Below are 21,063 nucleotides of genomic sequence, written 5' to 3' on the forward strand. Positions count from 1 at the left end.
AAATAATAAACTCTGCCGTTCTTTTCGTGTGTGTCGTGTTGAGCCGCTTCTGGGACGCGCGGCCGCACTGCGACTGGTGTGCACTGGCTGATTGACTTTAACGCCCGCGTATCACTGCGTTCTCGCAGCGGCCACGTTGTCGCGCCGTTGACGTTTCTAGGTTATACTGTCCTACCGTGTTGGTCCTGATTATAGTAGAGAAGACGGAGTAAATATAATCTACACAAAGAAACTGTAACCCAGGGGTCCCCAAACTTTTTCCTGTGAGGGCCATATGACCTTTTCCTTCTCTGATGAGGAGCTGGGTCAGTTTGTAACAGAAAAAGTGTGACGATTGCAGAAGTGCCTAAATGTAAAAATTTATTGTTTTTCAGAAAGACACAATCAAATAACCCTTTCTGAATTCTTCACGGAACAAAAGTAAATAAAATAAAATAATATAATATAATGTAATATAATATATAGGGCTGTCAAAATTATCGCGTTAATGGGCGGTAATTAATTTTTTAAATTAATCACGTTAAAATATTTGACGCATAACGCACATGCCCCCTCAAACAGATTAAAATGACAGCACAGTGTCATGTCTGATTTGTTACTTGTGTTTTTTGGTGTTTTGTCACCCTCTGCTGGCGCTTGGGTGCGACTGATTTTATGGGTTTCAGCACCATGAGCATTGTGTAATTATTGACATTAACAATGGCGAGCTACTAGTTTATTTTTGTTTGACAATTTTACAAATTTTCTCCAAACGAAAACATTAAGAGGGTTTTAATATATATATATTTTTAACTTGTACTAACATTTATCTTTTAAGAACTATAAGTCTTTCTATCCATGGATCGCTTTAACAGAATGTTGATCATGTTAATGCCATCTTGTTGATTTATTGCTATAATAAACAAATACAGTACTTATGTACATTATGTTGAATATATATATCCATCTTGTGTCTTATCTTTCCATTCCAACAATAATTTACAGAAAAAAATATGGCATATTTTATAGATGGTTTGAATTGCGATTAATTAATTTTTAAGCTGTGATTAACTCGATTAAAAATTTTGTTTTGTTTGACAGCCCAAAATATATCATATCATATCATATAATAAATAATAAAATAAATAATAATAACACTATTAATTAAATAGATAATAACCAAATAACCCTCTCTGGGTTCTTCACAGAAAAAAGCCAGGAAATAAATAACACTATTGAAAAAAAAAAAAAATAAATTGCTCAGGGGGCCGGACAAAATGTCGAGGCGGGCCGTAGATTGGGGACCTCTGCTGTAACCCGATCGAGTCACAGCCTCGTAAAGTAAGGGTTACATTACGTCAGAAACTCGTTCGGTACGCCTCCGTTCCGAACCGAGCACCACGTACCGAAACGGTTCAAAACAAACACATGTACCGTTACACCCTTAGTCACCTTAACTTATAAAGACTGGCGAACGAAGAAGGACCGCCAGCCGAGATCGACATTCTACGGCCCTTTTGTCAACCCAGTTCATGGATGCACACACCATGCTATCATTCACATCTGCATTTCAATGGTAAGCCTCACCTTTTCTCTTTTTTTCTCCACCTGCACTAACCTTTTTGGATCAGGTGTTGATTTCTCTCACAAGAAAATCCGCCATGCGTCCGTCTTCCGGCAAAACAAAGAAACTGCGGCGCTGTCAAAAATCATCGTATTTTGAGCATGTCGTCGGATGTAGAAACAACCGGCGAGTCAAATTTTACGTCGGATGTCGAAAAGCTTGTGTGTCGAAGCGATCGTATGTCGAGGTACCACTGTATTTGGTCCTGAAATCTAATATTGTGACTCATTTTTAAACATAAAATTAAACAACTTGCGATGTGGTAAGTGTGGAACCACTGAATTGGCAGCCAAAAATCATGAGGAAGTCCTGAATGTTTTTCTTATTTCTTATGTTTCGATTTAACAAACCTTGGCCCCAACAACCCAGCACAAGTCGTGTGCCGGGCTATACTGCTTGTAATTCTATACATTAAATGTTTGAAAAATTTTCCCAGCCTGTGTTATTAGGCCCACACAAAGTTACCTTCATTCCAGATCCCAGAGTCTCCAGGTCTCCAAAGTCCAAGCCCTCCCTGCAGGCGTACAGACACTCCACCACACTATGCGGCTCCACGCTTCCCGGCCGCACCGTCACCCCAGACAACAGGCCGTGGTAACCGCCCACATATTTCGCTGCGATCACGTACGAACGAAAAAAATAACACCATTCGTTTCGAGAACTCATTTCAGTGCATTATACAAGCACGACGGTTCTTTCGTTACCTTCTTGGCTGCTGTTGTTCACAATCTCCCTCTGCTTGTCCTCCGGCTCTGCGCGGAATATCAATGCGGGAAGGGGACGAGACAAATACTCATCAAAATGTATGAAGACCGCGCCAGGTGATGCCTGAACGCACCACGGAGTGACAGCGAGAAATGAAAAATGCGGAAAAAGCGGATGCTAAAAAAATGCAGATCGTTTCGAAGAGAAAACACTCGGACGCGCACAGTGTCAGTGTCAGTCAGCGCTTGACTTGTTCAGTTTGTCGGAGTAGATTGTACTTGCACTTAGCCTACTTTACTTAAATACTATTTAACATTTTTATGAACTCATTGGCTGCCATTGACGGCAAGAGACGTCCAATCCATTTAAAGTGGGAAGGATGGCAGCGAATGAACCTTCGTTCATTCCCACCCCTCCATTTTCCTTACTGTATAATAGCACCACATAATAAGTTTTTTTATGACCAAAAATAGTTACTTTTCATATTAGGGGGTAATTGTATGTGAATATCAGATTTTTAAAAATAGAAATAAAACATATATTTAGAGTTTTGAAATATATATGAAAAGAAAACCTTTAGTTGAAAAACAATTTTATTTTTTGCGCCCAAAAATGAGTTAAAACCAATTTGTCAACACTAACTCAATAGAAATTGTGTTGCACAGTGAATGAGACAAAATATATTCTTTACAGCTGTCAAATTTATCATGTTAACGGGCAGTAATTAATTTTTTAAAATTAATCACTTTAAAATATTTGAAGCAATTAACGCATGCACGGAATGACCTGTTCATGCGTTGCCTCAAAACGCATTGGGAGCGAAAAGGCAGAGAAATGCAAGTGGACACAGGCGTTCATTGACGCTTAATCGAACACAACGCAGAACATATTGTAAACCATTTGCAGCCACTACTGACAGTCATGGTTGCCCAACTTCCCAGCATGCATTTGGGTGGAGCGGGAGAAGATCTTTTTATTAACACGCTTAATTGAACGCGATGCAAAATATACTGTATACCATTTGCAGCCACCACTAACAGTCATGGTTGCCCAACTTCCCATCAATAATTTGGGCATAGCAGGAGACCATCTTTTACTTAACACACTTAACTGAACACAACATGAACATATTGTATACCATTTGCAGCTACTACTGACAGTCATGGTTGCACAACTTCCCCGCATGCATTTGGGCGGAGCAGAAGACGTTTTTTTTCTGAACACGCTTAATTGAACACAACGCAGAATACTGTATACCATTTGCAGCCACCACTGACAGTCTCGGTTGCCCAACTTCCCATCATGCATTTGGGCATAACACTTAAGTCGCTACAGCAGGGTTCACTAAATCCGGACCTCGGTGCCACTTTTCCTGTTGTGTTTTCCACGTCTCTGTCCCCTAACACACCTGAATCAATTGATTATGTAATCAGCAACCTCTCCAGAAGCCTGATAATGATCCTGATTATTTTGATTCAGGTGTGTTGGAGGAGGGAGACATGGAAAACACGACAGGAAAAGTGGCACCGAGGTCCGGATTTAGTGAACCCTGCGCCGATCGATCAGGTCCGATCACGTCGTTTTCAAAGTATCGGAATCGGCAAAAAAATATCGGCCATGCCTTTTTTAATTTTTTTATTTTTTTAATTAAATCGTTTTCTAATTGTATTTAACGTTACAGACATAATATGTTACACTCATCCAGAGTCTTTAGTTTAGGCTTAAGGTAGGGTTATCAAATTTATCCCGCTAACGGCGGTAATTAATTTTTAAAAAAATGTATTATGTTAAAATATTTAACGCAATTAATGCATGCACTGCACGACCCACTCACGCATCGTCGCGCTCAATCTGTAATGGCGCCGTTTTACCTTTATAGAGAGATAAAAGGCAGCGTAAAATGAGTAGAGTGAATTTTGGCAGCCTTTGGAGCATTTTTTTGATTGGCTAAAGCCTTACAATCCCTCTCCCTACGATTAGAAATATCATGGGAAGCAATGTGGGGAAGCAAGGTAGCAATTGATCTTTTTCTTAACACCTTATGTTATTACCCAACACAGAGAAGATATATCAATTGGTAGCACTATGCACAGTCATGGTTCCACTTCCCATCATGCATTTGGGCATGGCTACAGTATCATTTACTGAAAGCTCAACAAATACCCTAGATGACAATATTTAGTCACAATATACAAAGTCACAAGTCTTTCTATCTGTGGATCCCTCTCACAGAAAGAATGTTAATAATGTAAATGCCATCTTGAGGATTTATTGTTATAATAAACAAATACAGTACTTATTTAATGTATGTTGAATGTATATATTCGTCCGAGTTTTATCCATTTTTTTCTTAATGCATTGCCAAAATGTATCTGATCGGGAAAAATTATCGGGATTGATTGGAATTGAACCGGGGGCAAAAAAAAGCAATCGAATCGGGAAATATCGGGATCGGCAGATACTCAAACTAAAACGATCGGGATCGGATCGGGAGCAAAAAAACATGATCGGAACAACCCTAGTGCAAGCACAACAAAAATGTTCCTAGCTCTCAAAAAAAAGAAAAGCGCTCAATGCAAAGAGAACTGGCATTCCCAATCAAAATAGCTATGCAAAATACACATAAAACTTACTTAGACTTTGCCTTGGCTAGATCTCTAATTAATTTAAAACTCTCTATTGACACATTGTGGTGTATTTTCAATCACTATTTTACTTATCTTTCCATTCCAACAATAATTTACAGAAAAATGGCATATTATAGAGATGGTTTTAATTGCGATTAATTACGATTAATTCATTCTTAAGCTGTGATTAACTCGATTAGAAATGTTAATCGTTTGACAGCCCTAATATTCGTTCTTCTTTTTAAACTCCGAAAAAAACTAACTTTGACTGGATTTCAGTTCATCTTTGAAGTCTATTTTTACTAGCATCATCACGAAGTTTTAACTACCATCTGCTTCCACACTGTTTGTTTTTCCGTTTTGCTAATTGGCAGCCGAAGATTCCGACATTTTAGTGCCTTCTAGCTATCTGGCTACCGTGCTGTTCCTCCATGCTCAATAATTAACGACTAAATTATATTATGAACTTTCTAAGAGGCAAAAACATGTTCAGCGGATATTAACACTTGGATAGGATGTCCAACGATGTCCATGGCGGAAAAAGAGTTTAGATGCCGATTAGAGTGTGGACCCTCACCCCAACAAGCGCCAACGGACATCCTCTGGCGCGGGGCCGGATTGGGAAGAGCGCCATTGTCGTGGATGAGAGCAGGGTCAAAGGTGACGCCGTCCACGTAAAGAGTCACTGAGGGGAACTGGACGCTGAGGGACAGGTGGTGCCACTCGCTGTCGCATACCTGGAAGACACATGGGACAGTCTTATTTTATTAGTTGAAATACGCTTATACAGTCCCTGACAAAAGTATTGTCGCTTATCCATTTTGTAGAAACAATTGCTAATAACCTGACTTTTAATTATTGAATTGGTTTCAGAAATGACTCATATGAAAGCTAAGACCCTCCCAAATGATGTTGAATGTACAAAAATATATTTATCTCACAGAAAAAAGATTGATCATTTAATGAAGACATAAAGGTCAAATTTTGGCAAGACAAATGTTTTGTCGCCTAGAGAAAGTAGTGTGAAAATTGAACACAAAAAGATAAGCATAGACTTATCTTACTTACATAGACTGTTTTTTAAACCTCTCAAAGGCCAAACAGTGCAACTTTCATGAAATTATAAGTAATACTAATAAAAATTGACCACAGCATCCTGTCTCTCTTAGCCTCCCTCTTTGTGCACCAGCAGCAACAGTCAGTGACTGACAGGTGTCTTTTATACCGATAATGAGTTAAAACAGGTGCCATTAATACAGGTGACGAGTGGCGCCTCGTTAGAAGAGGTCAGACCTCTTTGACAGCCAGAAATCTTGCTTGTTTGTATGTGGCCAAATACTTATTTTCCACTCTAATTTGGAAATAAATTCTTTAAAAATCAAACAATGTGATTTTCTGTTTTTTTCCACTTTCGTGGTTGAGGTTTACCCATGTTGACAATTACAGGCCTCTCTAATCTTTTCAAGTAGGAGAACTTGCACAATTGGTGGTTAACTAAATACTTATTTGCCCCACTGTAAGTGAATTATGATCAAATTATAAAGGTTTTAAAAAAGTATATAGTAGATATGTAATTATATTCTGGGTAGTCAGTTAGTACATGTTAATATTATTATCATGTTATGGGGGGCTTTGTAACGTTTGGGTGGCTTTTGTAACGTTTTTTACGTCATCATATATAAAATTTTAATCATATATTAACTTGTATTTATTTAATATATTTAACCTGCGAGAACATGATAAAAGAATAACCTTCAGTGAAGTGATCATTAGGGTAGACTGCGGCTTAACAAAAATTGAATTATGATCAAATTATTACTTTGAAAAAAATAGTACATACGTTACTATCATATAAAAAAAATATTTAATTTTAATTGCATCTAATTGTTAAACTTTAAATATGACCAAAAAAATATGTTTTAAAATTGATTGATTACTGAATTTTCTTTATTTGGCCAACCTGACTAAAAAAATTTAAAAATATATAAATAAATAAATAAAATTCATGTAAGTGCCATGTTTGATGATTTATTATACATTTTCTTTTTGGTGCTTGTTAAAAGCCTTGAAATAATTTGAAGTGGATATTTCAATTTACAAAAATGAATACATCTTCCTCATGTACAAAAACTACATGCACATGCTGGTATAATAGGCATAGGAGAGGGTGTAAGGTAACAAGGTATCAGACAAAGACAAAAGGGATTTGACCAAATCTTATCTGAAACTAGGTATCAGGCTTTAACGTAATCCTCCTCAATCTGTCTGGCCTGAGTGGCTTCAGTCAAAACTGAATCCCCCTCTCCCACCAGTAAACCCTGGGCTCCCGCAGACATGTCGGCTTTATTCGCAGGTTTTCTCCGTGTACCTGACCATTAACCTAACAGCTCGATGTGAAAGAGAAGAACATCCCCTCCGTACCTGCTCCAATTTCCACAGAAACTTGACGGGCCGTGCAGCCGACACGTCGGGCCAGTAAAAGAGAGACAGACGGCAGCCGTGCACGGACAGCGAATAGTGGGAGAATGAATCGTCTGTGAAAAAGAAGACCAAGAAGCAATTAATTGGCTTTTCAAATTCCAGGTTAATCTGTCTTTGGGGTAAAAATTTTCATGCAGTTTCCGCACAGCGGCCGTGGTGAAGATTGAGTGTTTTTGCCGGACTTATTGCGGTTGCTGGAGCGGAGCTTTTGGAGGTTAAGTGGCTCCCCCAAGAGCACTTCGCCCGCTGAGGCCGTAAACATTGAGCCCTGAACAACTCCGGTGATAACTCGCTGGGGGTTAGCGCTCGGAAATAACAACCGGGAAAAGAAGGATTTGTGGACAGAAGTGCCAAAAATCCATTTTGAAGAGCTTTGGTGTACAGTGTGGAGGCTGGCAGATTTGTCAGCACTCTTAGTTCAAATAGGTAGACGTACAGTGTATCACAAAAGTGAGTACACCCCTCGCATTTCTGCCGATATTTAAGTATTTGGCGAAAAACACTCAGGTGACTTGAAGTTCCGCTCTGAGACCCCTAATTTGGCCAAATTTCAAAATTGTCCAATATGCACGAGTCATTGGAAAGCTTAAAATCTCAATTTTGTGGGGGAAGAAAAATTTTGAACAGGAGGGCATTTAAAAAAAATTCTTTATTAAACAGCAAAACCCTATCTGGAGGTGAGAGCACGCGAGAGCAGAATTACAGACGCAATGACTTTAACGAGATATTATCGCGTACTTACCTTCTTTCGATCCAAAAACTCCATGTAGCATGTATCACTGAGTGTCAAGACACCGCTGTTAATGGCTGGATTTTTGGGGGATAGGGTTATGGTTTATTGGTGAAACATGGTAAAATAACAAGGGTCGCGATGCAGAAATCGCAGACATCAAGGAGTGGTCGAGATTTTCTTTTTCATATATTTACCCTTTAAATTTTTTTTTTTTTTTTCTTTGTTTGGATCGATTATTTATCATCTAACATATCGGAGAAAATGCGACAGTAACAAAAAAAAAATACAATAAAGCGATAGTTATGAGGTAGATATCCGTGACCTTTTTACAGACACCATTTTTCTCATTGTGACGTCATTTGTTTAAAGGATTAAAATATGCGAGTGAATAATTTTTTTAAGTCGTTTTTTTATTTTTTTTTTTACAAAATATTAGACATCAATGAATGATTCTAAGCTAAAAATGACAGACATTTTGAATAATAAATATAATTAATTACCTTCGTTTTCTGGCTGGGTTGAAACAAAAGCGGTTGCGCAACGTCTGTAAACGGGGGTTTTCAGGGTAAAACTGACAAATTAAAATTGTTCTGGGGCTTAATGCGCCATAAATCTGCTATGGCAGCATATAGACATATTGTTCTGTCAAACACAACAGTTGTTTTGGCTTAAAATACCCCAGTTTCTTTTAAAGAGGAGTGCAAGAGCAGAAACTGCTTTTTCAGTCTTGTCTGTGTTTTCCGCCATATCTTTTCATGGGACAACACTGACAAAATGACACTTTAACACAATGAAAAGTACTCTGTGTGCAGTTTATATAATTAGAGCAAATTATTTTCCCCTCAAAATAACTCAAAATATAGCCATTAACTCATTCACTCCCAGCCATTTTCACCGGTGCAACCCCCTTCGCTCCTGGCCGTTTTACTGGATTTTGACGGATTTTGCAATGCCCACAGGAAATTCAGTTCCATTGCTATATAAACATGGAACCCACCAAAAGAAAGATTAGACTATCTTCTTTCAGCAGGAAAAAAAGTTAGTTCATATCTTTTTTTATTCTTTAGAGATCAGCATTAGAAAATAGCTTAGTTTGACCAATTTTCCAATTTCTGATTAAAAAACAGAGAAATGGAGCGTTTTGTGAAAACATACATTTCAAACATAACTTTGACTTTAACACAGCATTTTTTGCTTTAGTTACAGTGGGGCAAATAAGTATTTAGTCAACTACCAATTGTGCAAGTTCTACTTGAAAATATTAGAGAGGCCTGTAATTGTCAACATGGGTAAACCTCAACCATGAGAGACAGTATGTGGAAAAAAAAAAACGAAAATCACATTGTTTGGTTTTTAAATAATGTATTTCCAAATTACAGTGGAAAATAAGTATTTGGACACCTACAAACAAGCAAGATTTCTGGCTGTCAAAGACGTCTAACTTCTTCTAACAAGGTCTAACGAGGCTCCACTCGTTACCTGTATTAATGGCACCTGTTTTAACTCATTATCGGTATAAAAGACACCTGTCCACAACAACAGTCAGTCACACTCCAAACTCCACTATTGTAGACCTGCACCAGGCTGGGAAGACTGAATCTGCAATAGGTAAAATGCTTGGTGTAAAGATGCAAGCTCTCACCCCGTGGCGTCAAAATGATAGCAAGAACGGTAAGCACAAATCCCAAAACCACCTAGTGAATGACCTGCAGAGAGCTGGGACCACAGTAACAAAGGCTACTATCAGTAACACAATGCGCCGCCATGGATCTCAAATCCTGCACTGCCAGACGTGTCCCCCTGCTGAAGCCAGTACCCGTCCAGGCCCGTCTGCAGTTCGCTAATGAGCATTTGGATGGTCCAGAAGAGGACTGGGAGAATGTGTTATGGTCAAATGAAACTAAAATAGAACTTTTTGGTAGAAACACAGGTTCTTATGTTTGGAGGAGAAAGAATACTCAATTGCATCCGAAGAACACCATACGCACTGTGAAGCATGGGGGTGGAAACATCATGCGTTGGGGCTGTTTTTCTGCAAAGGGACCAGGACGACTGATCTGTGTAAAGGAAAGAATGAATGGGGCCATGCATCCAGAAATTTTGAGTGAAAATCTCCTTCCATCAGCAAGGGCATTGAAGATGAGACGTGGCTGGGTCTTTCAGCATGACAATGATCCCAAACACACAGCCAGGGCAACAAAGGAGAGGCTTCGTATGAAAGCATTTCAAGGTCCTGGAGTGGCCTAGCCAGTCTCCAGATCTCAACCCCACAGAAAATCTGTGGAGGGAGTTGAAAGTCTGTGTTGCCCAACAACAGCCCCAAAACATCACTGCTCTCGAGGAGATCTGCATGGAGGAATGGGCCAAAATACCAGCAACACTGTGTGAAAAGCTTGTGAAGAGTTACAGAAAACGTTTGGCCTCCAGTATTGCCAACAAAGGGTACATAACAAAGTATTGAGATTAACTTTTGGTATTGACCAAATACCTATTTTCCACCGTGATTTGCAAATAATTTCTTTAAAAATCAAACAATGTGATTTTCTGTTTTTTTTCCCCCCCACATTCTGTCTCTCATGGTTGAGGTTTACCCATGTTGACAATTACAGGCCTCTCTAATATTTTCAAGTGGGAGAACTTGCACAATTAGTGGTTGACTAAATACTTATTTGCTCCACTGTACATCCCAAACATCTGAATAATGTTTTCCTTTTACAAAATAACAAACAACAAGACAAATAGAGCTTTTGATAGCAAAGTAACAATTTATTTAAACATAACTAACTGAGAGATGTCGCTGTGTGGCCGCGACAGCCGGGGTAAACTTTTCCCTCATCGTCGCCTATATTTTTTTTAGTCTTTCTTTTGTGGTGCCTCGTGACAGAGTTCGCCTGGGGAACTTGTGTTCCTGGGGGGGAACTGGTTTGGCCGTGCGCGTTTCTGTGCGGGACACTGGTGGGTGCGGGGGACACGAGCGGCTGAGCACGGCGGCGCGGGCTCTGCTTGGCGAGCAGCACGGACTCAACGGCATCGTCTGCTGCACTGGTGGTCCTGGTCGTTCTGTTCGGTCATCCGCCGCCTGGCATCCTGGACGTATATTCGGACGTCTTCTGCCGGCAGCCTGGTCATGCGGCCCGGCCGTTTGTTCCGTTGAATCGGGGAGCGGGTCTTACCAAATGCACTACTGCCCTACAATGGCCAGTTTTATTGCTTTAAAATGGATTTTCAGCTTTGTGCTTTGGAGCTAAGTTGAATCAGAACCAGAGATGTCTCTTGTGAAAAAAAACCGTAAAGGACGTATAAATATGTCTTTGGGATACTGAAACAATTAAAAATAGAATGTATTTATAGGTTTTTGGGAGCAAATGAGTTAATATCTAGACCCCTGGCAACAAAAGTGAGTACTCCCCTTTGAAAAAACATACATCCCTAAATGTCCAAATTGAGTACTGCTTGTCATTTTCCCTCCAAAATGTCATGTGACTCGTTACAGGAGTGCTGTCAGCATTGCTGCAGAGATTGAAGAGGTGGGGGTTCAGCCTTTAGTGCTCAGACCATACGCCGCATTCTACATCAAATTGGTGTGCATGGCTGTCACCCCAGGAGGAAGCCTCCTCTGAAGACGGTACACAAGAAAGCCCGCCAGTCTCATCAGACCATAGGACATGGTTCCAGTAATCCATGCGCTTTATTGACATGTCTTCAGCAAACTGTTTGCTGTTACTGAAAAGTAATGTCTGCAAAAATGCGAGGGGTGTACTCACTTTTTATGATACACTGTATATCGTCTTTAATGGCAGCCAATGAGACATTTGGCAATAAATTACTAAATTACATTTTTTTTTCATGATGATGACGTGATGAAGACGAGCAAAAAAAAACGTTCATTTATTGATTTAGTTCAACTTTTCTATGTGATTGGATTGCTCGTCCAATCTGATAATGTGATAATTAGAAATCTCCAAATCTGTTAATGACCTGGCTTTGAAAAACCATTTCACAAACATAAAATGATACAAATGATTGTTACTCACCATTCTTGACCGTGCTGCACACAATGGTCTCCTCCTCCCGGCGACTGGCTTTAGGTTGAGTGGCCGCCGCCTGGACATTGGTGCCCCACCGGCGCATCCACAGCTGCAAGGTGAAATGGTCACCCGACAGCCCCGAGACCACCGCGTCCGGCACAGCCGCCACGTGCCCGGACCCGTTGAAGGAGAAGACCAGCGAAGAATCCGAGGAGGGGAGAGTAGGAAGGGATGCCGTCCAGTTGGCTGTGGGTGACGGCGGTGGGAGGAGGTCCACCTCGCCGCGGACGGCACCTAGATAAAAGGCCGCCCACTTATTAGTTATGTGTAAGGTTAACCCATTGTTGAGCGTCTGCTTCAACTCAGTGGTTCTTAACCTTGCTAAAAGTACCGAACCCAACCAGATTCACAGGTGCATTCACCAAACCCTTCGGAATTTCATAATAAAGCCATTTTTTTACGAATTCAAAACCCTAGCAAGCTAACATCCACAGTGCTGGCAAAAAGTATTGGCACCCGGGCAATTCTGTCAGATAATTTCTCCCAGAAAATGATTGCAATTACAAATGCTTTGGTAGTAATGTCTTCATTGATTGCAATGAAAAAAACACAAAACAGAATGAAAAAAAAAAAAAAAAATCGTTATAATTTTACACAAAATTCCAAAAATAGGCTGGACAAAAGTAGCGGTACCCTTTGAAAAATCATGTGATGATTCTCTAATTAACAGCACCTGTTACATACCTGTGGGACATAACAGGTGGTGCCAATAACTAAATCACACTTGCAGCCAGTTAAAATGGATGAAAGTTGACTCAACCTCTGTCCTGTGTCCTTTGTACCACATTGAGCATGGAAAAAAGAAAGAAGACCAAAGAACTGTCTGAGTTGCCTGGCACCGCCAGACTTTTCTCCCTGTATTTTTTCAAACACTGTGAGAATAGTCTGGGGGGAACCAGCTCCTTAATGGCCTCTCGAAGCGAACGAAATCAACCGTCCAATCAGATTCGATTATTCCCGTGACGTGTTCTCAATGTACAAAGTCACTCTTGCGCATCGGAAGTCGTCTCCAAAACAACACAGATGGTGAGCGGGAGAGCCGAGAATATGTTCCAATCCAACGGTAAAATCAGTTTTAAATGACCAAAAACACATCGACACAAGTCATTGACAACAGTCTGTCTCGCGCTAGCCATGTTTAATGAACTTCTCCATTCTTCGCTCGTGCCGCGCTAGTTTCTTGTCGCCAGGGCCATGCTCGTCGCTTTACCAACGTCACGTCTGCTCATCCCTGATTGGTCCACTCCGCTGTCTGTTTGCTGTGGCTTGCTCTGCCCTGGGAATTTGATCTGCCGGACGGTCGCCAGACTCAATCACTGGAACAGCGGTGAGTCTCGTGTACCAGGCAACTGTATGAGGATTTGAGAAGCACAATTGTGAGGAAGCATGGGCAATCTCAAGGCTACAAGTCCATCTCCAAAGACCTGAATGTTCCAGTGTCATCAATAAGTGTAAAGCCCATGGCACTGTGGCTAACCTCCCTAGATGTGGACGGAAAAGAAAAATTGAGAGAGTTCAACGAAAGAATGTGCCGATGGTGGATAAAGAACCTCGACTAACATCCACACAAGCTCAAGCTGCCCTGCAGTCCAAAGGTACAACAGTGTCAACCCATACTATTCGTCGGCATCTGAATGAAAAGCGACTCTATGGTAGGTTACCCAGGAAGACCCCACTTCTGACCCAGAGACATAAAAAGCCAGGCTGGAGTTTTACCTGAGAAGATGTTTTCTGGACAGATGATACAAAAGTAGAGCTTTTTGGAAAAAGGCATCAAGTTCACAGGAAAAAAACGAGGCCTTCAAAGAAAAGAACACGGTCACCACAGTCAAACATGGTTGAGTTTCACTGATGTTTTGGGGTTGCTTTGCTGCCTCTGACACTGGACTGCTTGACCGTGTGCATGGCATTATGAAGTCTAAAGACTACCAACAGATTTTGCAGCATAATCTATGGCCCAGTGTGAGAAAGCTGGGTCTCCGTCAAAGGTCATGGTCTTTCAGCAGGACAATGACCCAAAACACACTTCAAAAAGCACTAGAAAATGGTTTGAAAGAAAGCACTGGAGATTTCTAAAGTGGCCAGCAATGAGTCCAGACTTCAATCCCATAGAACACCAGTGGAGAGATCTGAAAATGGAAGCTTGGAGAAGGCACCCTTCAAATCTCAGAGATCTGGAGCAGCTGGCCAAAGAAGAATGGTCTAAAATTTCAGCAGAGCATTGTAAGAAACTCATTGATGGATACCGGAAGCAGTTATTTTGTCTATAGGCTGTGCTACCAAGTATTAGGCTGAGGGTGCCAATACATTTGTCTGGCCCATTTTTGGAGTTTTGTGTAAAATGATCATGATTTAATTTTTTTATTGTCATTCGTGTTTTTCAGTGCAACCAAAATAAATGAAGATATTACTACCAAAGCATTTGTAATTGCAATCATTTTCTGGGAGAAATTGAGCATTTTCTGACAGAATTGCAGGGGTGCCAATAATTTTGGCCAGCACTGTAAGTGAATTCCTGTACAAATTTCTCCCAGATTTCTAATATACTACAAATAATGTTGCCTTTTGATGATATTCACGTGGGTAAATGACATTAAACTCATTTCATTTCACACTGTTCCTTTTTTTGTTTTCATGTCTACATTCTCATTTTATTGTCGCATCCTTGCATCACATAGTATTTTCATGGCGTAAAAATCCCAATTTTTTTTTTTTTATTATCTACGCAGTTCACACTGTATGTAGGTCTGTTATATTTCCGCATATCAAGTTCCAGTCTACCTTCCACTGAGCAAACAGATTTCTCCTTCTATTAGATAGCGGGCTAGCATTTGAAAGAAATGGAAGAAAGCCTGTAAATTAAGGGCAAACCAGTCCAAAACCTGGTCTAAAACACCGATTTGCCTAGATTTCTTCAGCGTACAAAATAGGGCTTAACTTTCACCGAACCCCTGAGGTTTATTCACCGAACCCCTAGGGTTCAATCGAACTCCAGTTAAGAACATTCAATCTATTTAGAGAATGAACGTTCGTTCATTTGCCCATCTCAGTCAGTCAAAATGGATTGGATGTCGAGCAAAGTCAATGACATTGATAAATGAGCATTCACAATCATTCCTCCAACTATAAATGAATTGGACGTCTATTGTTATTAGTAGGAGGAAATTAGTTAAATACACAGAAATTAAAAATAAATAAATAAATAAATAAATAAATAAATAAATAAATAAATAAATAAATAAATAAAGCCAATCAACATTAGCATGTTAGGCCAAACTCAAGTGTATTTGTTTTTACTTGTTTTATTTTTTTAAATTTTTTTTAGTACATATCATATATATGTTTAGTATTTCATTTAATTAAAAATCATATTTAAGAAGAATATTACAAATATAATAATAGTTAATAATAAAAAATGTTCCCTGTGAATAGCTGACAACCAATTCAGGGTGTCCCCTGCCAACTGCCCATAGTTAGCTAGGATAGGCTCCATTTTCTAGTTAATTTATCATTTGTAATTTAATTTTTTAAAAATTATTTACAAACCATCATAATACAGTGATGGTTCATAATATAGGATAAATAAATAACTAAGGCCTCCACATACTGTATGTGGAAATCACCTTTTGGGTCATTTAGGCCAGACCAAATGTTAATTTTTGTAAGCTTCATGACTTAGTATGTGACGTACACTTACAGTGGGGCAAATAAGTATTTAGTCAACCACTAATTGTGTGTATTGAAAATATTAGAGAGGCCTGTAATTGTCAACATGGGTAAACCTTAACCATGAGAGACAGAATGTGGAAAAAAAAAAACAGAAAATAAAAAGTTCATCACAATACTTTGTTATGTACCCTTTGTTGGTAATAACGGAGGCCAAACATTTTCTGTAACGCTTCACAAGCTTTTCACACACCGTTGCTGGTATTTTGGCCCTTCCCTCCATGCAGATCTCCTCTAGAGCAGTGATATTTAGGGGGTGTCGTTGGGCAACACAGACTTTCAACTCCCTCCACAGATTTTCTATGGGGTTGAGATCTGGAGACTGGCTAGGCCACTCCAGGACCTTGAAATGATTCTTATGAAGCCACTCCTTTGTTGCCCTGACTGTGTGTTTGGAATCATTGTCATGCTGAAAGAGCCAGCCACGTCTCATCTTCAATGCCCTTGCTGATGGAAGGAGATTTTCACTCAAAATCTCTCGATACATGGCCCCATTCATTCTTTCCTTTACACAGATCAGTCGTCCTGGTCCCTTAGCAGAAAAACAGCCCCAAAGCATGATGTTTCCACCCCCAGTGGGTATGGTGTTCTTCCATTTCTAATAATTGCTCCCACAGTTGATTTCTTCACACCAAGCGTTTTACCTATTGCAGATTCAGTCTTCCCAGACTGGTGCAGGTCTACAATTTTGTCTCTGGTGTCCTTCGACAGCTCTTTGGTCTTGGCCATAGTGGAGTTTGGAGTGTGACTGACTGACTGAGGTTGTGGACAGGTGTCTTTTATACCGATAATGAGTTAAAACAGGTGCCATTAATACAGTTAACGATTGGAGCTAGGGTTGTTCCGATCATGTTTTTTTGCTCCCGATCGTTTTAGTTTGAGTATCTGCTGATCCCGATATTTCCCGATCCGATTGCTTTTTTTTTTGCTCCCGATTCAATTCCAATCATTCCCGATAATTTTTCCCGATCATATACATTTTGGCAATGCATTACGAAAAAAATGAATAAAACTCGGACGAATATATACATTCAACATACAGTACATAAGTACTGTATTTGTTTATTATGACAATAAATCCTCAAGATGGCATTTACATTATTAACATTCTTTCTGTGAGACGGACCCACGGATAGAAAGACTTGTGACTTTGTATATTGTGACTAAATATTGCCATCTAGTGTATTTGTTGAACTTTCAGTAAATGATACTGTAGCCATCGCCAAATGCATGATGGGAAGTGGAACCATGACTGTGCATAGTGCTACCAATTCATATATCTTCTCTGCGTTGGCAAATAACATAAGGTGTTAAGAAAAAGATCAAGTGCTACCTTGCTTCCCCACATTGCTTCCCATGATATATCTAATCATAGGGAGAGGGATTGTAAGGCTGTAGCCAATTAAAAAAAAGGCTCCAAAGGCTGCCAAATTTCACTCGACTCGTTTTACGCTGCCTTTTATCTCTTCATATAGGTGAAACGGCGCCATTACAGATTGAATGTGACAATGCGTGAGTGGGTCGTGCAGCGCATGCATTAATTGCGTTAAATATTTTAACGTGATACATTTTTTTAAAAATTAATTACTGCCGTTATTGGGATAAATTTGATAACCCTACCTTAAGCCTAATCTAAAGACTCTGGGTGAATGTAACATATTATGTCTGTTACATTAAATACGATTAGAAAACGATTTAATTGAAAAGTATATATATACTGTATATTAAAAAAAGGCATGGCCGATATTTTTTTGCCGATTTCGATACTTTGAAAATGACATGATCGGACCCGATCGATTCTAATTGGAGCCATGTTAGACCTCGTTAGACCTCAGTAGAAGAAGTTAGACCTCTTTCACAGCCAGAAATCTTGCTTGTTTGTAGGTGACCAAATACTTATTTTCCACTCTACTTTGGAAATAATTTTTTAAAAAATCAAACAATGTGATTTTCTGTTTTTTTTTTACACATTCCGTCTCTCATGGTTGAGGTTTACCCATGTTGACAATTACAGGCCTCTCTAATCTTTTCAAGTAGGAGAACTTGCACAATTGGTGGTTGACTAAATACTTACTTGCCCCACTGTATATGGACGCCTTGTTCTTATGAGGCAAACTTTATAAAACTATAAATTATAAAATAACAGACACTTGGCCTAGAAAGGCTAAGCAAGTCATGTCATATTTTTTTAAGGTTCACTTACCGCAAAGTCTTCGCACCGATCGGTCGGAGTAGCTATCGCGGTCGCAGCCCTTCCCGATGTGCCCAGTCTGAAGTTCAACAGTAGCCTGGATGTTCCACACGGTTTCCTCGCAGTTTTCCAGACGCAAGGTAGGGAAGAGCGGGATGCTACCCGAGCCAGGCGTGTACTCCACTCGCTTGGTCCAACCTGAAACACGTTTTTCAGCTTGAAAGAATGCGGGAGAATCCAATTTTAACCTTGACATTGTTTTTACTGCTACGCAACTGCCAGCAAATGGTGGCGATGCGACATTTTTGATTCGACTTGGTGGTCGAAAAAGCCTTATTTTCATGTTTTAATACTAACAATTACAAAATGGTAGAAACAAACATTTTTTCCTTCCCACTTCAAATGGATTGGACATCTAACAAAGTGGATGGCAACCAGAGTTAAAAAATATACATAAAACATTGGAAAAATACATAAGTATAGTATGTGAAAAACAGTATTAATAAAAAAAATACTAAACATAGAAAATTTTATTGAAAAATACAGCTATTTTTTAATTAAAAAAAGCTCAAATATAATTTTAACAAAGTACATGCATAAATGATTTGCAATTAATATTTATACATTAATTTAGAATTAATAAATAATAATACATTAATAAATGTTGTTTTAATTTTAATTTTCAAAAAATTAAATAAAAAAATAATACCTAAAACAAGAAAACAAGATTACAAACCTTTGACTTGTCTCACAGCTATAATATTATTCCATAAATTAACTCATTGGTTGCCATGGATTTGGACTGGGAAGGGTTGGCAGCGAATTAATTTTACAGATTTAAAAAAAAATGAAAGGCATAGACTTCACCATCGGTTGACTAGACAGCTCTCACAGACATTGCGGCACGCCTTCCCATAGGAGGCCGGGCCAGGCAGAGCGTCGTGCAGCTTTCACTGCTATAAACTCACAGACGCTGCGTTCCAACGCCGGATTTAGGTGGAAAAGGATGAACGTTTTACTGCATACGAGCAGACAGGAGTGTCTCAAGAGTGATTTGGACAAGGATTCAAAGTAATTATGATATAAAATAGCACCATGCATGCACTTTGAAACATTGTTAAAAAAATGAAAGGGGAAATTTAAAAAAAAATAAATTTAGCTTGAAATATTTGCGTAAAATGAATAATAACTGCTCGTTTTTTTTTTTTTTCATCTAGAATCTAGACTGTTTTCGGTCATAGCTATATAAATTCTGGGATTTACACATTTATTTACAAGAACTTTCAATTTAAAAACCTCTTTGTTTTGTGACGGCCGCCACGTTAGATTATACAATAGTGTAACTTTAGCTTGAAATAGCTTAGTAAAATGAATGATAACTGCCTGTTCTTTTGCTTTTAACCAAAAATCTAGACTGTTTTATGTTCCTATCTTTAGAAATTCCTGGATGCATGCATTTATTTACAAGAATTTTCAACTTAAAAAGCTCTTTGTTTTGTGATGGCCGCCATGTGGTATCCATACACAATAGCGTAACTTTACATTCAAATGATCAGCTAATTTTCGGCCAACTGCCCGTTTTTGGGCAAAAAATAGTTGAGCCGAATCGAATACTCGAGCAACTCGAGTAACTCGAGTTTAAAAACTGATCCGAGTAATTTTATTCGCCTCGAAGAATCGTTTCATTTTGACAGCTCTAAGCATCACGTTTTGCCCGGACTACTTTTAATGCAGGACAACGCGCTGATGTCACATGCGTAGAGGAAGAAGCAATTAAAAAAAGAAAACAAACTTACTGCAGCCGACAGCCACTACAAACGATGACGACGTTGCTAAAAACTAGCCTGCATGATGCTACGGTGGTAGCAGGTAGCGTCTGGTGCGTCTCATAGAGATCACATGTATGTTGAACTAGATGCGAAATGACAGAGTCAGCAGCGTTAGTAAACAGCCGCCATCTTAAAGCAGTAGACTTCTAAGCGCTAATAAATAAGATTAACGTTACTGTCATTCGCTCACGTAACGTTAGCCCTGCGAAGGGCTAGTTTTCTATTAATTGTGACCACTATCGATGCGTGGCTAACGTGTCTTACATACAGGCTTTATTTAATCTGTGAAAACATAGCGCTGTAGAGTGATGAGGCTGTAAAATAAAAGCTTAATAATGCTAACTGTCAATTTTTGAACACGGCAGAATCTCAAAATCCTATCAGGAGTTACAGCTTAGACTAATTTAAAACTTAACTCGAACTTAAAAATAGCTTGACACAAATGGAAATTCAATTGAAACGTGGGAAAAACACCTAACTTTTAAGTAATGTGTGTTATCAAGCGTAACGGCATTTTTAGGTAAGAAATATAGATATATTTTTTTATAAGATCCAAGTTTTTTGAGTGAAAGCAGTGAACTATAATTTTTTAAAAATTCTAGTTACATCTGAGATGCAATTGTTGGCTGTTTTCAACAATGTACATCGAAAATAAAAACATTGATTTACTGAAAATGGTTTAATATTATATGAAATGTCTTGTTTGCTCATGTATATTTATAATTGCGCTTCACCTAAAAATATATGATTTATCCAATTACTCGATTAATCGATAAAATTTTCAGTCGAATACTCGATTACTAAAATATTCGATAGCTGCAGCCCTAAAAATAGTAAGTAATTTAGACATTTTTGCGTCCATACAAAAAAAAAAAATTGCCAGTATTATTTTATGTCACATTTCAATCTAAAAACGACAAGGGCCAGATAACCTGCAAGATGTGCTGAGGCAATAGTAACATCAGAATTCAACCTAAATAAGGTGTGATTGTTTATAGAAAAATGCTAATTTTGCTTTTGTTGAGTAAAATTAAGATGATTCCGCATGCTTTCCTCAAGTATTAAGTTTCTGATGTAAAA

The 21,063-nt window shown here is 39.0% G+C and overlaps 1 protein-coding gene across 1 annotated transcript in view; it reads right to left on the minus strand.

The window, feature by feature from the left end:
• clstn3 (calsyntenin 3) overlaps window positions 1-21,063 on the minus strand; it is a 72,424-nt gene that overhangs the window by 31,507 nt on the left and 19,854 nt on the right. The window contains exons 7-12 of the mRNA XM_057834709.1: window positions 18,167-18,352; window positions 12,184-12,471; window positions 7,357-7,469; window positions 5,513-5,672; window positions 2,308-2,355; window positions 2,069-2,217 (exon numbers count right to left, since the gene is read on the minus strand). Of these exons, the coding sequence (XP_057690692.1) occupies window positions 2,069-2,217; window positions 2,308-2,355; window positions 5,513-5,672; window positions 7,357-7,469; window positions 12,184-12,471; window positions 18,167-18,352 (944 nt within the window). The remainder of the gene's footprint in view (window positions 1-2,068; window positions 2,218-2,307; window positions 2,356-5,512; window positions 5,673-7,356; window positions 7,470-12,183; window positions 12,472-18,166; window positions 18,353-21,063) is intronic.

Source organism: Corythoichthys intestinalis, chromosome 4 (assembly GCF_030265065.1).
Source record: "Corythoichthys intestinalis isolate RoL2023-P3 chromosome 4, ASM3026506v1, whole genome shotgun sequence".
Taxonomy (NCBI): Eukaryota; Metazoa; Chordata; class Actinopteri; order Syngnathiformes; family Syngnathidae; genus Corythoichthys; species Corythoichthys intestinalis.